The sequence below is a fragment of the Sparus aurata genome, chromosome 24 (assembly GCF_900880675.1).
Source record: "Sparus aurata chromosome 24, fSpaAur1.1, whole genome shotgun sequence".
Taxonomy (NCBI): domain Eukaryota; kingdom Metazoa; phylum Chordata; class Actinopteri; order Spariformes; family Sparidae; genus Sparus; species Sparus aurata.
In genome coordinates, this window is record NC_044210.1 from 10,782,961 (window position 1) to 10,799,127 (window position 16,167).

A 16,167-nucleotide genomic window follows, 5' to 3' on the forward strand; every position below is an offset into this window, starting at 1 on the left:
AATCTTGTTTAACATAATTAGAGGATGATTTTCCTCTGTGTCACCTAAATATAAAGAAGCATATTTATAGTGAAAAGCAAATCAGATAAAATCCAATATTTTCTCTAATATTTATTCTCTCTACCAATAGACCAAATTGTGTGTGTGCCAGTGCTAAGCCTGAGCTGCCAACTGGGGCAGGTGTGCGAGGAGGTGGTGTGTGTGCCGCTGATCAATATGGCCTGGGAGCAAGCTCTGGCCATCTGGGGTCAACACAGCATGAGTGCTGACGAACACAGGAGGCGGATGCTGACACACACTTTGCATAGCAGCACCGTGAGGGCAGCAACAGCTGCTCGCAAGCTCCTCCAACAACAGGTACATACACATACACACTCTGGAAAGCTGATCTTTGAATATACAGGCAGGCAGTATCTGTTAATGTTTACCTGGCCCTCTTTTTCTGCTGACTCCCATTAGGCCAAGCTCCTGAAAGATGCTCAGCAGAGTAAAGAACTCGAATACAGCATTGAGGTTTCTTTGCCACAATATTTTACTTTACCCAGGACTGTAACAATACCTCTAAAAGAAGACAGCAACATACCATGGAAGAATCTTGCAGGTGCACACACACACGAACAAGGTCATACTTTATTTCCTCTCAGCATAGAAGAATTTTTTTGTGTAGTGTTGATGAAGCAGCATTGACTGACTGTAAAATTTATCCATTTAGCTCTAAAAACTTAATTAAATGTCAGATATTCATTTTCTAATGAATAGTAGTTGCCAATGGAACCAGAGGACACTGAACTATCATATTGAATAAAATTCATTTTGGTGAGTTATTGTTTGTATTTCCATGACAATTGAAAACCTATTCAATACTAATGTTTGCTAATACAACAATGGTAAGTATTAAGTATAAAACAGGGTGTAAACAGTGATATAAAGTGTACTGGTTAAAGGTGTAGCAGCGATGATAGCAGCTCATGTAATTTACCCACACAACTGTTAACTAACTTCAATTGTCCACCTCCTCCCTGGACCTATTTTTCCATCCATTCAATAGATTGTGGCTGTGTGGACATCCCATTACGCTTCCAGGCAAACTCCGTCGGACAGTTTACATGTCAGATGGTCCTGAGGTCCTGGTGTGATACTAGGGTCTACATGCTAGAGGCACGGGTTACTTCACAGGTAGACATCAACCAATATCAGATCTTAAGCCTGTAAATTATGGAAATGCCGGTTGGTTCACTTGAGCAAAACCTCACTTGTGACCACAGGAAAGATCCGTCCACATGGACTTCTGTTCGCCTGCTCACCGTTCAGTCATGCAAGATATTCCACTGGTGAGGAGCAAGGGAAAATGTATTAATCAGTCTGTGTGTGTGTTGCTTATTAATAAGGGCTGAGCTAAAAGCATTTGATTAATTATGAATGATGAATAATATTACCTCTATAATGAGAAACAGATTTCTTGGAAGAGAGTAGTGGTCCTGAATATACAGCAACCCGAAAGCATGGTTAAAATGTATCTTTGACTAATTGCATCTCTTGACTTAAACCAACATATTCCAAGTTTTAGGTTAGAAAATTATTGTAATTGCAGTTGTGTAAGGTTCTTTATTTCAATTGTTGGACATTTTTTCTAATAATAGTTCCCTTGTGTCTCTCACAGCACAATGAGACCCACCAAGACTGGAAAATCCAAGCTAAGGTGTGTGGTGAAGGATTCTCTGGCCCAGAGGTTGTGAATGTGCCAGCAGGAACAAAAGTCTGCTACCCCCTCACCTTCCAGCCTTCAGCACAATGCATTGTCATGGTAATGCCTTTTTTCTTTTTTTGTTACAGATTCATTCTTTCTTTCTTTTCTTGCATGCTGTCTGTCTTCATTGTCTGTCCTCCTTCCTTCCTCCTGTCACATCCTTGCAGTCTAACTTTGCTTGTTATATGCTTTCTGGCAGACCATGACATCTTCGCAGTACAGTGGCCTCGAGTTTGTGTGTATTTAAGATAATTCAACATCAGCAACATTTAGAAGTCAGCCAAATTTTAAATCCCCTGCTACCAACGTTCATTCACCAAGCTCTCATATTTGGCCTTTCTTCTCATTAGCCTCCTCAGTCCTATCCTCCCAGGGAGCAGTCGGCTTAAGTACGACCACTTATCTCAATGCTTCAAACAGCTGCACACTGTCTAGCCTGTGTGGCTGTTATGATTATATCTGGGAATTAAAGCTGCCAGTGCTTTTCTAAGAAGCACAGCAGATATTTTTATTAAATTTCTTTTTTCAGTACATCTGACCTTTCTCTTTTTGAGAAACAGCCTTTTGACAGCAGTACCCGGCAATCTAGAGTAGTAGCCGATCCTTAACAGTGATGAATGAATACTTGTCTTTCATATATAAAGAATGTTTAACAGTTAAAACATGATTTTTTTTCTTTACAGAACAATTAATCTATTTAATTGTCAGGACGCTAGAAGAAAAAACAATTTTTTTTATTTCAATCGAGTAAAATAATATATGAGAAATATAGACAAAGTACAATAAATCCCTTATTTATCTTTCACATTAAATGTTTTTAACAATTTAGATACTTTACATATACCAAGGATGAAAAATGAAAAAATCATTAATCAATAAATAACTAAATACATAAATAAATGTCACCTGGCAAAAGCGAGTGCCTGAAGTGCTCCATTTTACATCAAAATTGGATAATCTGGTGGTTGAACAAGCGGCCCATCTGTCCCAATATGCTTTAGCTTGTCGTGGAGAGGGTGAACGGGGTTATCCAGCATGACTTTGATCTTGTCGTCCCTGCTCCCTGCCTCCAGGCTGTCTAATTCCAACCCGACCACAGAATGTGATAAGTCTTGTTGCCACCACCATCCCAGGAAGGCTCAAGAAATAGCAAAGAACTAGCTACCACAGACTGGTAGACAATCTGCGGTAGCCTGTTGTACACACTGAAGGATCTGAGTGTCCTCAGGAAGAACAGTGTGCTCTGTCCCTTTCTGAAGAGGTGTTCTTTGTCCAGTCCTGTTTTTTATTGTATTTTTTTATTTAGACTCCCTTGACCTTGACCTCTCTTCTTCCTCTCCTTGGATGATAACATCACAGGGTTCTCCTGTTCCTTTACTAGTCAGCTACCTGCTCTTTGCTCATGCTGATATTGAGCATCAGGTGATTGTTGTTGCACCATGACAGGCTCTCTATCAATCCACTGTGCTCCCCCATGGTGTCTTTGATGATGCATCTAACAATAGAGAAGTTGTAGGGAAACTTGCAAAGGAACCTGAGATGAATTCGAAGTCTGTAATGTTAAGGGGGAAGAGAAGTGCAGCCAGTGCACTTCCTGACTGTGGCCTGCAAGTGAGGTCCATGATCCAAAATGCAGTGTCATAGTGGAACTTTTCCTGTGGAGGCAGGGCTGCTGGATTGTTGAAAGCTCTGCAGAAGTCAAGGTTTATGTCTCACAGGGCTATTGCGTTTATTTTAGCATACATTTTAACCTTCCCTGTAAAGCGTGTATGTTGTATGTGTTCCACTTTTGTTAGTTTTTGTCGTGAACAGAGTGGAGAAAAAAAAAGGCAAGTTGCATTGGCCGGGAATCGAACCCGGGCCTCCCGCGTGGCAGGCGAGAATTCTACCACTGAACCACCAATGCATTTGTGTGAGGGCTTATGGGGGCGGAGGTTAAGTAGGCAACACTCTGCTGCAGGCAGTCACTGTGCTATTGAGTCTTGTGTTGGCTTTCTGTAACTCTACTCAGACATAGCTTCAGTAGCTTAGCTTTTTGACATATAAAACACAATGGTTCCCCCTGTAATCAACCAACGTGGCAGTCTGAGAATGTTTGACAGAGCCTATGAGACTCTGTGTGCCTTTGTTCCTCTGCATGCACACTCCACACTGAACACACTCCAAACTGAACACACTCCACACTGAAGACAAGTTTGTGTGTGTTTGACTGCCTGAACTTTATCCCTCCCCCCACAGGGCAAGCTGTCCTTGCATAATGACTGTGACGGTACGGAGCACGTGTTTACCCTCAGAGGAGTGGGAGAGCACCCCCTGCCAGTGGACCATGTGGTATTACACTGCCCTGTTGGCCAGACCACACACACACAGCTGGACGTCCCCAACTACAGGCAGAACAAAGTCACCCTCAAGGTACAATCACCATGCAAATAACTGCCACACACACTGTTATGTGCCAACATGGTGTACTCTACAGTTTTGCACAACACATTTGAAAAGGAAAGCATTACTAAACCAATTGAATGAATTAGACTTTAGAGTCTACTGCCATGCTACTGGCTCTGTGATGCTGTGCTTGGGATGCTGTACACAACAACAATGCTAACAAGCGGATATCTAACAATTATGATATGCTTTATTTTATAAAGTACTAGACAATTTAAGATCGGACCTGTTAGCTGTTTGGGGGTCACCGAAGTCAGTTGGGTCCATCCTCTAGCCACCATGATTGCCTGCACAACAGCCTATCCATTGGTAGATGTTGAAATACTGAATGAACTTGCTGATGAAAAGGATTAAGGGCTGAAAAGGAGGGTTGTTTAAATCAGTAGGGCTGATCCTCTGAAGACCAGTATATATATATATATATATATATATACTGTAAAGTCCTGGCTCTGATCATGTTTCTTGGCATCCGTGTGCATTTTGACCCATTTGCAAGTGAGTGAGCATCTATTTGAATGTATGTTTGTTCATGCGTGTCTTCAATACCATTCATTTCCTCCTTCCTCTGTATTTGTACTTCTTGTCCGTGAAAACACATGGACCCAGGTGGTGACAGATCTATCTGTTGTAAGTGGCACCCCCTCCCTGGAGATTAAACCGGGTCACAGTGCTCCATACTCCCTGACTGTGTCACCATGGAAACGTGGAAAACAGACTGGTGATTTTTTTTCCCCCACTGCATGTTTGTGGTTGTGTGGTTTTGGGGTTTGTTAGGATCTGACAGCGAAGGCAGCTGCCCTCAAATGTCGGTTCAGTTTGTTCACTATATTGTATTAGATTTGCTTAAACTGATACAAACATGCTAAAACAATCTTTTTGTCCTTTAAATGTCTGCTTTAATGCTTACATTCACATGCTGTGGCTTCACTGTATAGTGTTGGTGTTGCATTGCTTTAGGCCACTGTGTATTGCTTGATTTGTGTATTCAAACCTTTATTTAAGCCCCAAAAATCATTTAGCTTTCCCTCATTTGCATTGATTTTGAGATACACAAAAATAAGCAGAGTAAAAACACTTCAAAAGAACAATACTCAGTGAAAATAATTGCGCACTGAGGTTAATTGTGCAGAGGTCATCATCTTAAATTAGATTCATTGCGTACATCTACAGGATGTTTTCATTGGCTGTTGAGTAGGATAAGATGTTGATTGCATAAAGTAAAAGAAAACATCAACAAAACTAACATGGGCACTTCATCCACCACATTTCTTTCAGGTTTTGTGTCTTTTCAAGAAATTGATGATATTCAGGAGGCAGACACACTCAAAAGTAAGCTTGTTGTTGTACCATACTGTGCAGATCAAAGTGCAGCATCAAAAACATTTAACTAAGTTGTGTGTTTGCATTTATACCATATTATACATGTGTCTCTCTCATCCAGGAAATGTACTAGGATGCTACATGGTGCATTTCACACTGGAGATCATTTGTGAGCCAGCAGCACCCAATATGGTCATAAATGTACAGTGTACAGCTCAGGTAAGCTCTGAAAATATACTTGCACACTTAAGTGGTTGTACTTATCAGACATTAGCCTCAACTTAAGACAACTGTGAATAGGAACGCCTCATAATAACTAGCGCACAAGACACAATTCTGACCTCAGTGTGGTCCAATTTCACTGCTAAGCACCTAAATCTGACGCTGATATCTCTCCTCTGGCCTTTAATTTAAATCTATTGTTTGAAAAATGCAGCAGAACAAAGCTTGTTACTCATGGCAAATTCAATATAAAATGTGAGTAGTGTGGTGCTCTAGGGATTAGAAATGAAAAGACGCTGGTCCAGCCAATAAAGAGGAATGTTCTTTTGCTGGATATATTGAACGAAATATGAAAAGAGTTAATTCAGCTCTGGATTATGATTATATTTTGAACATACAGGCCCTAAAGAAGTGTGTACTGTTCCCTCCAGACTAAGATCAAAAGATTATCAGATCATCACAAGGAAAAATCAGAAACAGCAGTCATCTTTGAAATTATGTGTTCCCAGAGCTCAGTTGCCATAGAGATCCCTGTCAATAACCCACAAAGAGAGCTCATGATGCTGGATGTCTACCTGGAAGGAGATGACATCAGTGGCACCAGCACAGTTTCAATTCCCCCGTGGGAGACTCTCACCTACAAAGCTACATTCTCCCCTGGCAGAGTGGGGAAGAGCATGGGCAGGTAAGACTTATCACACTGTAACTGACACAACCTCCTTTACAGATGTTTATTATTCAGAGTAATGATTTCTGTTAAATAGATACTTTATATGAATGCAGTAAAAAGAGAAATCTGCCCTGTACTGAATCTGACAGTGTTTTGTGATTTGTGGTACGTATTCAGCATTTGCATTGGTTTGTTATGTGTTTGCTGCCAGTGTTTTGTTCCAGTCGGAGCAGGTGGGGGAGTTCTGGTATCAACTGGAGCTTTATGCTCTTCCTCCTCCAGTCCTCACGCTACCACAGGCCTGCTGTCAGCTGGGCAAGTAGGTGCACACACACCAACACACTGCAGGGTTATTGGCTAGGAATGCATGCACACATACTGTATAGACTCACACACACACACCACTGAGAATTTGTTCATGGCAACAGTCCCATCCTCAGGATTTTCCCGAAATTGAGCAGTGTGGGTGAGGCTCCTTCTCTGCTGCTTTGGGTCTGTTTACATTACATTTGCTGGAGGAAAGGTTTAATTTTATTATTTAGTTTTAAATAGATTTTGTTATTCAAGTAGTTGTCATTTTCATTTTAACAATTCATGCCCACAGTGGTCCCAGATTCCTCCTGACCAACCAGCTCCCTGGATCAATACAAACATCAGTGATTTTTGCAGGGACAGAAGAGCTGAATTTGTCCACTGTGATAATTATATATAATATATAAGAAAGGTTTTTCCACTGAGTTTAAAACTGGACTTCTAATGAACAGAGACACACTTTACCATACTAACAGACTAATGAATGGCAATTATAGCTGCATATTAATGGAGCTGCTAATTAGCTCAGTAAATTATAAATGCAGCATTTGGGTCCTTATGGGGAATTCGATTCTTTACTTCAGGCCTTTTTTGACCATCTGTACTTCTCCTCTCTGCCTTGGCAGCCTTACTTTATTAGTATTTAAGTGTTTGTGTTTGTGTGTGTTTGTCAGATGGACCAGACAGACTGTTCCCCTGGTGAACCCCACAGCTGAGCCTCTGAAGCTGCATGTAGCCAACAGTAACCCCAGAAACTTCAAACTGGAAATTGATTCAGGAAAGACTGTTAGTACTCACACTCACCTTTTCATTATTTCACAATAAAGCTTTATTTGTCATGACATACATTCAATGTGCCCTTGCTCCTGCCCCTGGGGAAATGTATTTACCATTATTGTTGATGTTCTTTATAGTACAATGGATATTTGATTGCTTTTGCTTCGGATTTCATCTCTTTAAAGAACCACACAGTATACTAAGAGCTTTGATAACAGCTGTTGTCTTTTTACACAAACCACTTGGAGGCTGTATATCTTGATGGAAAACTGTGGGTTGCCTGGCAGTGTGATTTAAAGGGTTTTTCTCTTTGAGCGTGAGTGTGTTTATCTTCCCTTACTGTCCCCATGAAAGCTGTTCCCTTTGTGTTTGTTTGTGTGTGTGTGATGCAGCTTACTGTGGAACCCTACTCCTCCTACCAGCTTGGTGTCCGTTTTAGTCCTTCATCCATTGGAGAGGGGAGGCACACTGCAAAGATCACTTTCACCTGCCCTGAGGTGGATATACACACAAAACACACACCCAAACTGAGGGGGAATGGATTACATAAATCACCCTCCCCTGCCTTCACATACACACAAGAACACATACAGACACACATACAGCGAGTGCAGGAATAACTCACTTCTTTTTCCTCCTAAATTAGTTTAAGCAGGTGCCCTGATTTTATTTTCTGCCTCATCACTCCCAGTCATCAGCATGAAGCTTGAAGCAATCAGATCACCTCATAAGGCTTTTCATTGGTCCAGATTGTATAGTTTATTTAAGGCGCAGGAGGCTGCTCATGAAGGCTGGAAGATATGAATAATAGGAACAAATCTTTCTCTCTTCATAATTTCTTATTTTTCTTGATTTCTCTGGCTTACGTCACCCGCGCATGTGTAATTTGTCTGTCTTTCTTTAGTTGCAGGATTTCTGTGTGTCACTGAGTGGACATGGCCTTTATCCAGAGAGCGAGGAGCCAATGAGCATCTCTTCCCTGATTGGCTCCAAAAGCTCCATCACTGTTCCCTTTGCAAACCCCACTGAGCACCCAGTCTGGCTCGATATCACACTCACAGGTCACAGGCACTTCAAGTTTTTCTCCAGCAGACACTCAGTCGTCAGTTGGGACACACTCAGACATGTTCCTGATACTGTGTGCACTTTGTCCGTCTCATGTCTCAGATGAGGATCCGAGTGAGGCCTCCAACTGCCACCAAGGTTCTACAGACATGGACGTCTTCTCTGTCCCTCTGAGCCACAAGAAAGGTGTGTTAACTCATACATTAACTTTTCATCAGGCAGCACATTCAATTTCCAAAACTCAGTGCTGAGCATACAAAACTTCAAATAAATGAAAGCAAAAGTGAACTTTAAAGCTGCCCTAGCAATATTTTCTATATCAACAATGGATCAGATGGCTGTTTTCTGTAAAATGGGGCTATTGCAGTGACCAACAAACAGTAATTAATCATTCAGCTCTGCAGCTACGCTCATCTCTACAGACTTGGACTCTTTCACTTCATTGTTAAGGGTTTTTTTCTGCAACTTGATTGTGTTGATTCACTCTCATGGATTTCACTGAAATGCAACGACTGTACACTACCTGATTAGCACAGTTAGGGGCTAGCTGGTGGACACAGTGGAGCATGTAGCAGCTAAAGAGACAGACATTGTTCTAGGAAGTTGGTGGAGACAACAACAGAGTTAAAAGCCCAGTCAATATTTGAACTAACATTCATCAGGTAGACACAAACATAACTCCAACTGATGTTGCTCTCTGACTGCTGAGTGTGTAACGTGCCAATAATTTGTATTACTAAATAATAATGAGTGATTCCTGGCCAAATACACAATTATTGCAGATTTAACATTTGCTGAGACCTTTTAAAAATGTTTCACTAACTGACAGTAGGAATATGTAGAGCCTTTGTCTTCATCATCTTACAAATAAATCAAAGCTTTTCCTACAAGTCAAATTTCTTCTAGTTTACTTTAAATCAACTGCAGAGGTTTTGCAGATGTCCGATACAATGCATTTTAATTAGTTGTGTTTTCCTCAGACAAGGTTTTAAATTGTCTTTCGGCTGTTGAACAGAAAACAAATCGATGAAGGTGTGTTTTTCCTCCATCTTGGCTGCAGGGATACAGATCAGTGAAGGAGCCAGTTTTGATGTGCCTGTGGTTTTTGCACCTAACTCTATGGAGGTAAAACAGGCATGGCTCTGCATCAGTATGAAGCTCCTCAGCAGCCCTGACAACAAGAGGTGAGTATGTGTGTGTGTGTGTGTGTTGTTGTGTGCATGAGTTTATTCCTCCTCTCAGACAAGTTTCTAGACATTTGGTAGAACTCATTAGCCTCCGTTATTCCTACATCTGAGCAGGTTTCTGCTGTAAACAAAATGAAGAATAGTTCATACAACGAGAAGCAGGAAAGGGGCACGCAGGACAGGTTGTCTATCATACAGCTCACATTCACACTCTCTTTCACACCTTAGAGCACCTGGAGGAAACACATGCTGGCAAAGGCACCATATTCCAGTACTTCTACAGCATTGCATAACAGCTTCAGCTCAGTTTTCAGAACTTAAATTATTGCCTTTAAACACAAAAGGCTGTCAGAATACAGATACCTCATATTTGCATAAGTACTGGTTCACTGCTAATCCTAAATGTTGTGTAAATACTGTTTATGAAATGCTCCACATACATTTTTCAGGTCAGAGCAGGAATCATCAACCATCTGTTGGATTTACCCTCTCCGTGGGATTCCCGTGGAAGTGCCTGTTGAGAGCTCACCACTTGGCGTGCTCCATTGTGAAGCAGGCTGCCAGTTGGAAACGAAGGTGGATGTACTGCTCACTGGGTGTGTGCCGGGGAATCAGGAACAGGAAGGCCAGAAAGGTGTGCGCCAGTTTTTTCCAGTATTAAATAGTTTTAGGGTTATTTTTTAAGCGTTGTTACAGTGATGAGGTGTTTTACATGTTCGCTCCATCACACAGGAAAAGCCACATATTTAATTAATGAGTGAGGAGATTATTTAAACTGTCATCAAGTACCTACAATGATAATGAGATGAGATGTGTCAGGGTCTGTGTGATTCAGCTCAGCAGGTGATTGATTGACGATCACGTTCTATGTTGGCTTCTCTGTAAATAATCAGAGCAGCATGTCGCAAGTGGAAAGAGAAAACACTGAGAGATTTTTAAAGTTGGAAAAAAGTTCAGACAACATCCCATTCAGTCACAGTGAGGTAGGAGTGTCAGAAAAAAATGACACATGGCTGAGTTTTGTTTGAAAATCACCAATTGTGATTTTGTTTTTATCTGATATGTGTTAACCATATACTGATCTGCAGTCTCACATGTAACACCCACTGTTTGACAGGTAGAGTTACTGGTTTTGTGTGCAGATAAAACCTGACAAATTACATTGTGCTGCTGTGAAGTAAAGGGTGTTACTCAGTTTAATTACATGCTTCTGCAGTTCTTCATCTGAAGGCTCATTTATGCTCCCTTCATGCATGAAAAATAGATGCATCCGTCCTGCCCACATACTTCCGTGGGTCCTTTTGCGTTGGATGTTAAGCAATACAACCATTAAGGGCACAGCTCGGAGTCTAATCGGTCTTGCACAGATCACCGCTATATCTTTGCCACAGTCCAATCTCCTCCCAGCTGTTCTGTATTAACTGTTTGTGTCCATACCTGGGCGAAGTAACACACAGATGTTTAAAACTTCTCACCACTTGCATAAGACTTCTTGGTTGGTCCCTATCCATAAAAATTTCAGACAGTGTGCTAAAATATGGACAAAATGAACACAGAGCACAGTGTAACTTTGAACATAAATTAGCCTTAACCACTTCACCTGTGTGTGGTTCTGTCTTGTTTCTGTTTTCCCCTCACAAACCAAAAACCAAGTTCCTAAATTAATGTCATAAAGCAGTTTGATTCATTGGGGCTGTTTTTACACTATTTTGTAGTTAATAAGATTCAATAGAAGTCATTTTTTTCTTTTTTGACCATTTTTCTTCGAGCTTTGTTAAAGAATCATTGAAATTTAGCATTACTACAACCATGCAATGTTTGAAAACTGAGTGCAGGAAATACACTTTTAGACAAACTGTATTGGGTGAGCTTTTGGTGACATCAGCAAGCTGCAATTTGTCAGTGCCCCTATTTTTGCAATGTCCTCACATTGCTCTTTATTATTTGTGAATTTTGACACTTTGAAATTTGTTCTGCGCAGTTTATGAACACAACATAAATAGAATACTGTATTTAAGGTGGTGTTCACGCCTGGTCAGTACCTGTCCAGCTTAAGGGGGTCAGTGTCTGGGCTCACACTGTCCTTTTTTATGTTTCCTAAAATCCTTAGTATGTTTGAATAATGTAAAAAGAATACTGAAACATCAAATTCAACAAAAATTCTACATGTTTTAAGCACAGAAGCTCATTAAGTTTTATCTTTTGTTGTTCCCTGCACCTGCTCAATCCCACCTACTTCGGGACAGTTTACAGCATGACGATCCAAGACTTCCTGTGCACGGTGCGTTCAGACTGCAACACACAGCGCTCAGAGGTGGAGAACTGCCTTTCTGCTTCCGTCGGAAGCAGCAAAGAGGGACCTTGAGACTGGCATTATAACACTCACCCTGAATGTAGTCTACACTCCCCTCAGGCCATGCAGGTAGGTTACAGTACTACATACACAGATACTCGTTCAAAGACAGCTTGACACACATGCACACGTATGCAGGAAAAATAGAATACACACAAAGAAACATTCAGATAGTCAGAGGAGGAATGTGTCCCTTTGTTGCTGAGATGCAGCAGCTTTTAAGTTAAATCCTGTTGTTCTCCTTACAAAACCACTCCACTGGTTATGCTGCTCCGAGTTAAAGCAAACAAACACCTCGCACACTCAAGGAAAAACCATTATACACATTAATACACATCGAAGAAAGAGGTGCTTTTTGAGAGGCACAAACCACATTAAAAACTATAAAACCAAACAAACACACAGACGCTCACGCGTTCAGAGACAGAGAGAGATGCAGACATACACAAACACTCATTACCAGTCAGAAGTAAACACATACACACATGGTGAGATTATGCAGACTCTGAGAGAGGCACACAAACACTTCAGAAGTTAAAAAGCACATGCTCAGGAAAGAAAGGGAAAGGAAAAACACAAAATTGCACACACTCAGAGAAACAAATATGCACACCTCCTGGGTGCATGAAAAAAAAAACAAAAGGATGCTAATAATAAGTCAGCAAAACAAGACAAGCGCATGGAGTACTTGCACATTTTCACGCACACAGACACACAACAGGAAGGAAGGCACACAGGCACAGTCTGTTTGTTGCTCTCTCTTTCTCTCCAGATAACACACTTGCATTGAGCGTTGCGTAAACACTGCATTCATTTATCTCTTGTCATTCTCCCTCTACAGTACAGTATCCTCTCCCTCTACCTCTGCTTTTTCTCATCTTCTCTCTCTCTCAGGTGGGTGTGGCCTCCGCATTCATTTATTACTGACTGTCTACATGTGCTGAGTCTTAATGTTTGTAGCTAAAGGTTACTGTGCTCTCTCAGAGTTAAAGAGGAAGACCGGCTCAGTAGCTTCCTCTGCTTTAACTGTACTTGCCATGTTAGGGCACATCCACATAGAAAACACATTAGCTTTGGTTACACCTAAAACCGCATAAAATACTTTTTAAAATTTGAAACACGAGGGATTCTCTCGCTGCTTTTCCAGTCAACCACATGTTACAATCAGTGAGATAAAGCATTTGGACATTATTTTTTTTACTTAAAGTGAAACTCGTCAAAATGCAACCTAGGCTTTTTTGTGAATGTATATGAGTCAAACCTTCGTGTCAAAGCATAATTACGCCGATTTTGGCGAGAGTTTAACTTTGAGCTTCTTAGCTCTGAAGTGTTATACATTCACATGCCTACGCAGTTTATCCTTGGTGAGCCAGTTTTGAATTGTTGAGCCAATTCTTCTCATGCAAGATCAATCTATAAAAATTATTTCAAATCTCATACTACTACAATAATAATTGCACCAGCACTCTGTTAGTCATTTTTGGTAAGTGTTAGCCCAATCCATTAAGTACATTCACTCAAGTGCTGTAGTTAAGTTCCGTTTTGAGGTACTTGTGCTTCACTTCGCTACACTACATAGAGTATATAAGTACATTTTAAACCATGTATGATTTACTTTACTTGGTCTTTTGATACTTTTTAATTAATACAATTATTGCCACAATATTACTTTTGATAATTAAGAACATTGAATACCAAAAACTTAAAGACTTTAACTCAGTAGCTATCCTGTGTTGGTGACTTTGAATTCTACCAAGGTGATATTTTAACACAGTATCTTTTCTGTTACTCAAGTATGAGTTTTCAGTACTTTTTATAACACTAATCATACTTTGGCTGATATTTTATCACAAAATATAGCAAACATTTTTGTCTCTTTTTTTATCATGTCCTTAGAGGGATTTAGGGGACATAAAGATGAGGTGAAAATAAACTCAATGCTCAAACTTTAACACACATTTTTCTTGACTTTGTCCATCTTTGATGTTTTTTCCTTCCTGACATTCCTTGTTATTTATCAGCCAAACTTTACGCAGATACCAAATTATCTGTGATAAGCTAATACATCGTCCCAGGGGATTCATCTGTCTTGGACTAGTCATTAATTAAGGCTTCAACGGAAAAGATAATCAGTGTTACAATCCATCAGTGATGCAGCCTGTGAGACAACACAAAACACTCTTCTTCCTTTTATATTACTTTTCTACTTCCCAGGGGTCTCCTCTTTTGATAACACTTTGTTTGCGTGACAGGTGCAAATTATCATGTGAGCTTCAGAATAAAATCGTCTGCAATTTTCATTCATTAACTTAATCATCTTATATCTAAACGATTCAGTTTTGATTACATGGTGATGAATATGTGTTGCCCATGTAAAGACTGTTTTTCAAACTTCTATTTTATTTTATTTTTCGCTTTATTATTGCTTAAAAATGTAAAATTCTTCTGATGAGTGCTGCAAATCTAATTATTCTGCCAACTGTTATTGGCAGGGTTCCATAGCTTAGAGGTGCCCTTTGGAAACGAACACAACTTCTGTTTACATTCAGTGCTTCTCAGTGTGTCTATCGTAGGGGTCCAACAAACCAGTTAGATGTCTTTCCTTCCACATAAAACATTTGCTATCCAATTTTAAAGACAGGGAATTTTACTTCCCTGTCTTTGCTGGCATTTTCCTGTGTTTCTTGGCACATTACCACTACCTGTAGATCAGTGGGATAATGTGAAGCCATCAGCAAGTCCCCTGTCTTGCTTAAAATAAATGCTGTAGTGACTTCTTTTTACAAAATATCCAATTTGACTTGTTCGTAATGGAAATTCACCATCCCATCTCACTGTTTAAAATCACGATTACCTATTCTCTACGGTCCTCCTTACTGTACATTGCATGTGACATCCTGCTGAGTGAAGAGTGCATTCATTTATCAGCTCCCATCTTCATCTGTGGAGTCCATTAATGAGGCGTGCCCTAGTAGAATCAATACCTCCGAGAGCTAATGACTTCTCCATGAGGAAATGACGGGGGGGTGTGGTGCTGCTAATAGGCTCTTCCATTATCTACAAGTTATTTCTCTGCCGTGGGCAGTGAGATGAGGAGACCAAGTATCATAAGCTGAAAGTGGGAATATTAAAGACTGGTTTAGACAAATAGGAAAGCTCAAATTACACTTTTCAAGATAAATTAAAGTGGAAGAATGATTTGAAGAAAACAGAAGGGTGAAAAGCAGACTCCGAATCAGAGGTGTTCTTCTGTGTGCCATTTTGAGCCAAATGTAAACAGGTTTTTACTCCAATGCAGCTCATTGTGTGTGCGTGTGTGTGTGTGTGTGTGTGTGTGTGTGTGTGTGTGTGTGTGTCCCTGTCCAGATGCTCAGCGGTCCTAGCTGTGCAGTGTGGGTCCGACAGGATCTGGGAGGTTCCCATCACTCTCATCGCCACTGAGCCTCAGGTGGACGATGTCATCCTCACTGAAATCACTGAGGTGGGAAAGACGTCAGCGGTGGGCTTCCGTCTGACCAGCACCACCAGGTGTGTGTGTTTAATTGTTTTTTCATACTAAACTAGGAACTAAAAAGTCCCTCTGATACATTCCTGTTTGTTTTTCTGCCTCATCAGAAGTACAGACTTCCTGTTCTTTACATTTACTTTGATGTTTGAATGGATTTAACGAATCTATGCAAAGATTTCTCATTTAGTTCTAAATCAATAATCAGATCAAATGAAACATTACTGTTTATCTTGTTGGTTGCTGTGTTTCCATCTAGTTTTCTTCTGCTCACCGCTTTTCCTCACACAGACATACTTTCTCTCTCTGTCTTCACCAAGTCAGGAGACTGACATCGTAGCTTTGCTTGTAACATCAATAATCAGTGCAAGAAATGTCGACCCTTAATATTAAAACCAGAGGCACCTGTTGTTTGTTTACTGTGTCAGTGTTCCAGGAACTACAGCTGAGGCGATAAATGTACCTTATTTTTCCTCTGGTAGAAACACACATAATAGTTTTTTGAATAGTTTTTTCATTTGTTTATCCACTTCAGTATTTGTTTTTGGAAGATAGTGTCAGCTC

General features: G+C 40.5%; 1 protein-coding gene and 1 non-coding gene across 2 annotated transcripts in view; one reads left to right on the forward strand and one right to left on the reverse strand.

Moving 5' to 3' along the window:
* The window catches only part of LOC115576914 (cilia- and flagella-associated protein 47-like), a 46,136-nt gene that overhangs the window by 29,159 nt on the left and 810 nt on the right, over positions 1-16,167 (forward strand). Inside the window, 20 exon segments of the mRNA XM_030409555.1 lie at positions 131-357; positions 460-601; positions 1,049-1,176; positions 1,266-1,331; positions 1,661-1,804; positions 3,986-4,159; positions 4,799-4,910; positions 5,468-5,521; positions 5,634-5,731; positions 6,244-6,419; positions 6,616-6,723; positions 7,391-7,502; positions 7,886-7,990; positions 8,398-8,554; positions 8,661-8,744; positions 9,619-9,742; positions 10,195-10,379; positions 11,992-12,086; positions 12,088-12,167; positions 15,465-15,626. Of these exon segments, the coding sequence (XP_030265415.1) occupies positions 131-357; positions 460-601; positions 1,049-1,176; positions 1,266-1,331; positions 1,661-1,804; positions 3,986-4,159; positions 4,799-4,910; positions 5,468-5,521; positions 5,634-5,731; positions 6,244-6,419; positions 6,616-6,723; positions 7,391-7,502; positions 7,886-7,990; positions 8,398-8,554; positions 8,661-8,744; positions 9,619-9,742; positions 10,195-10,379; positions 11,992-12,086; positions 12,088-12,167; positions 15,465-15,626 (2,533 nt within the window).
* On the reverse strand, positions 3,583-3,653 carry trnag-gcc (transfer RNA glycine (anticodon GCC)). Its single transcript has one exon. It is a non-coding gene; the product is annotated as a tRNA-Gly (tRNA).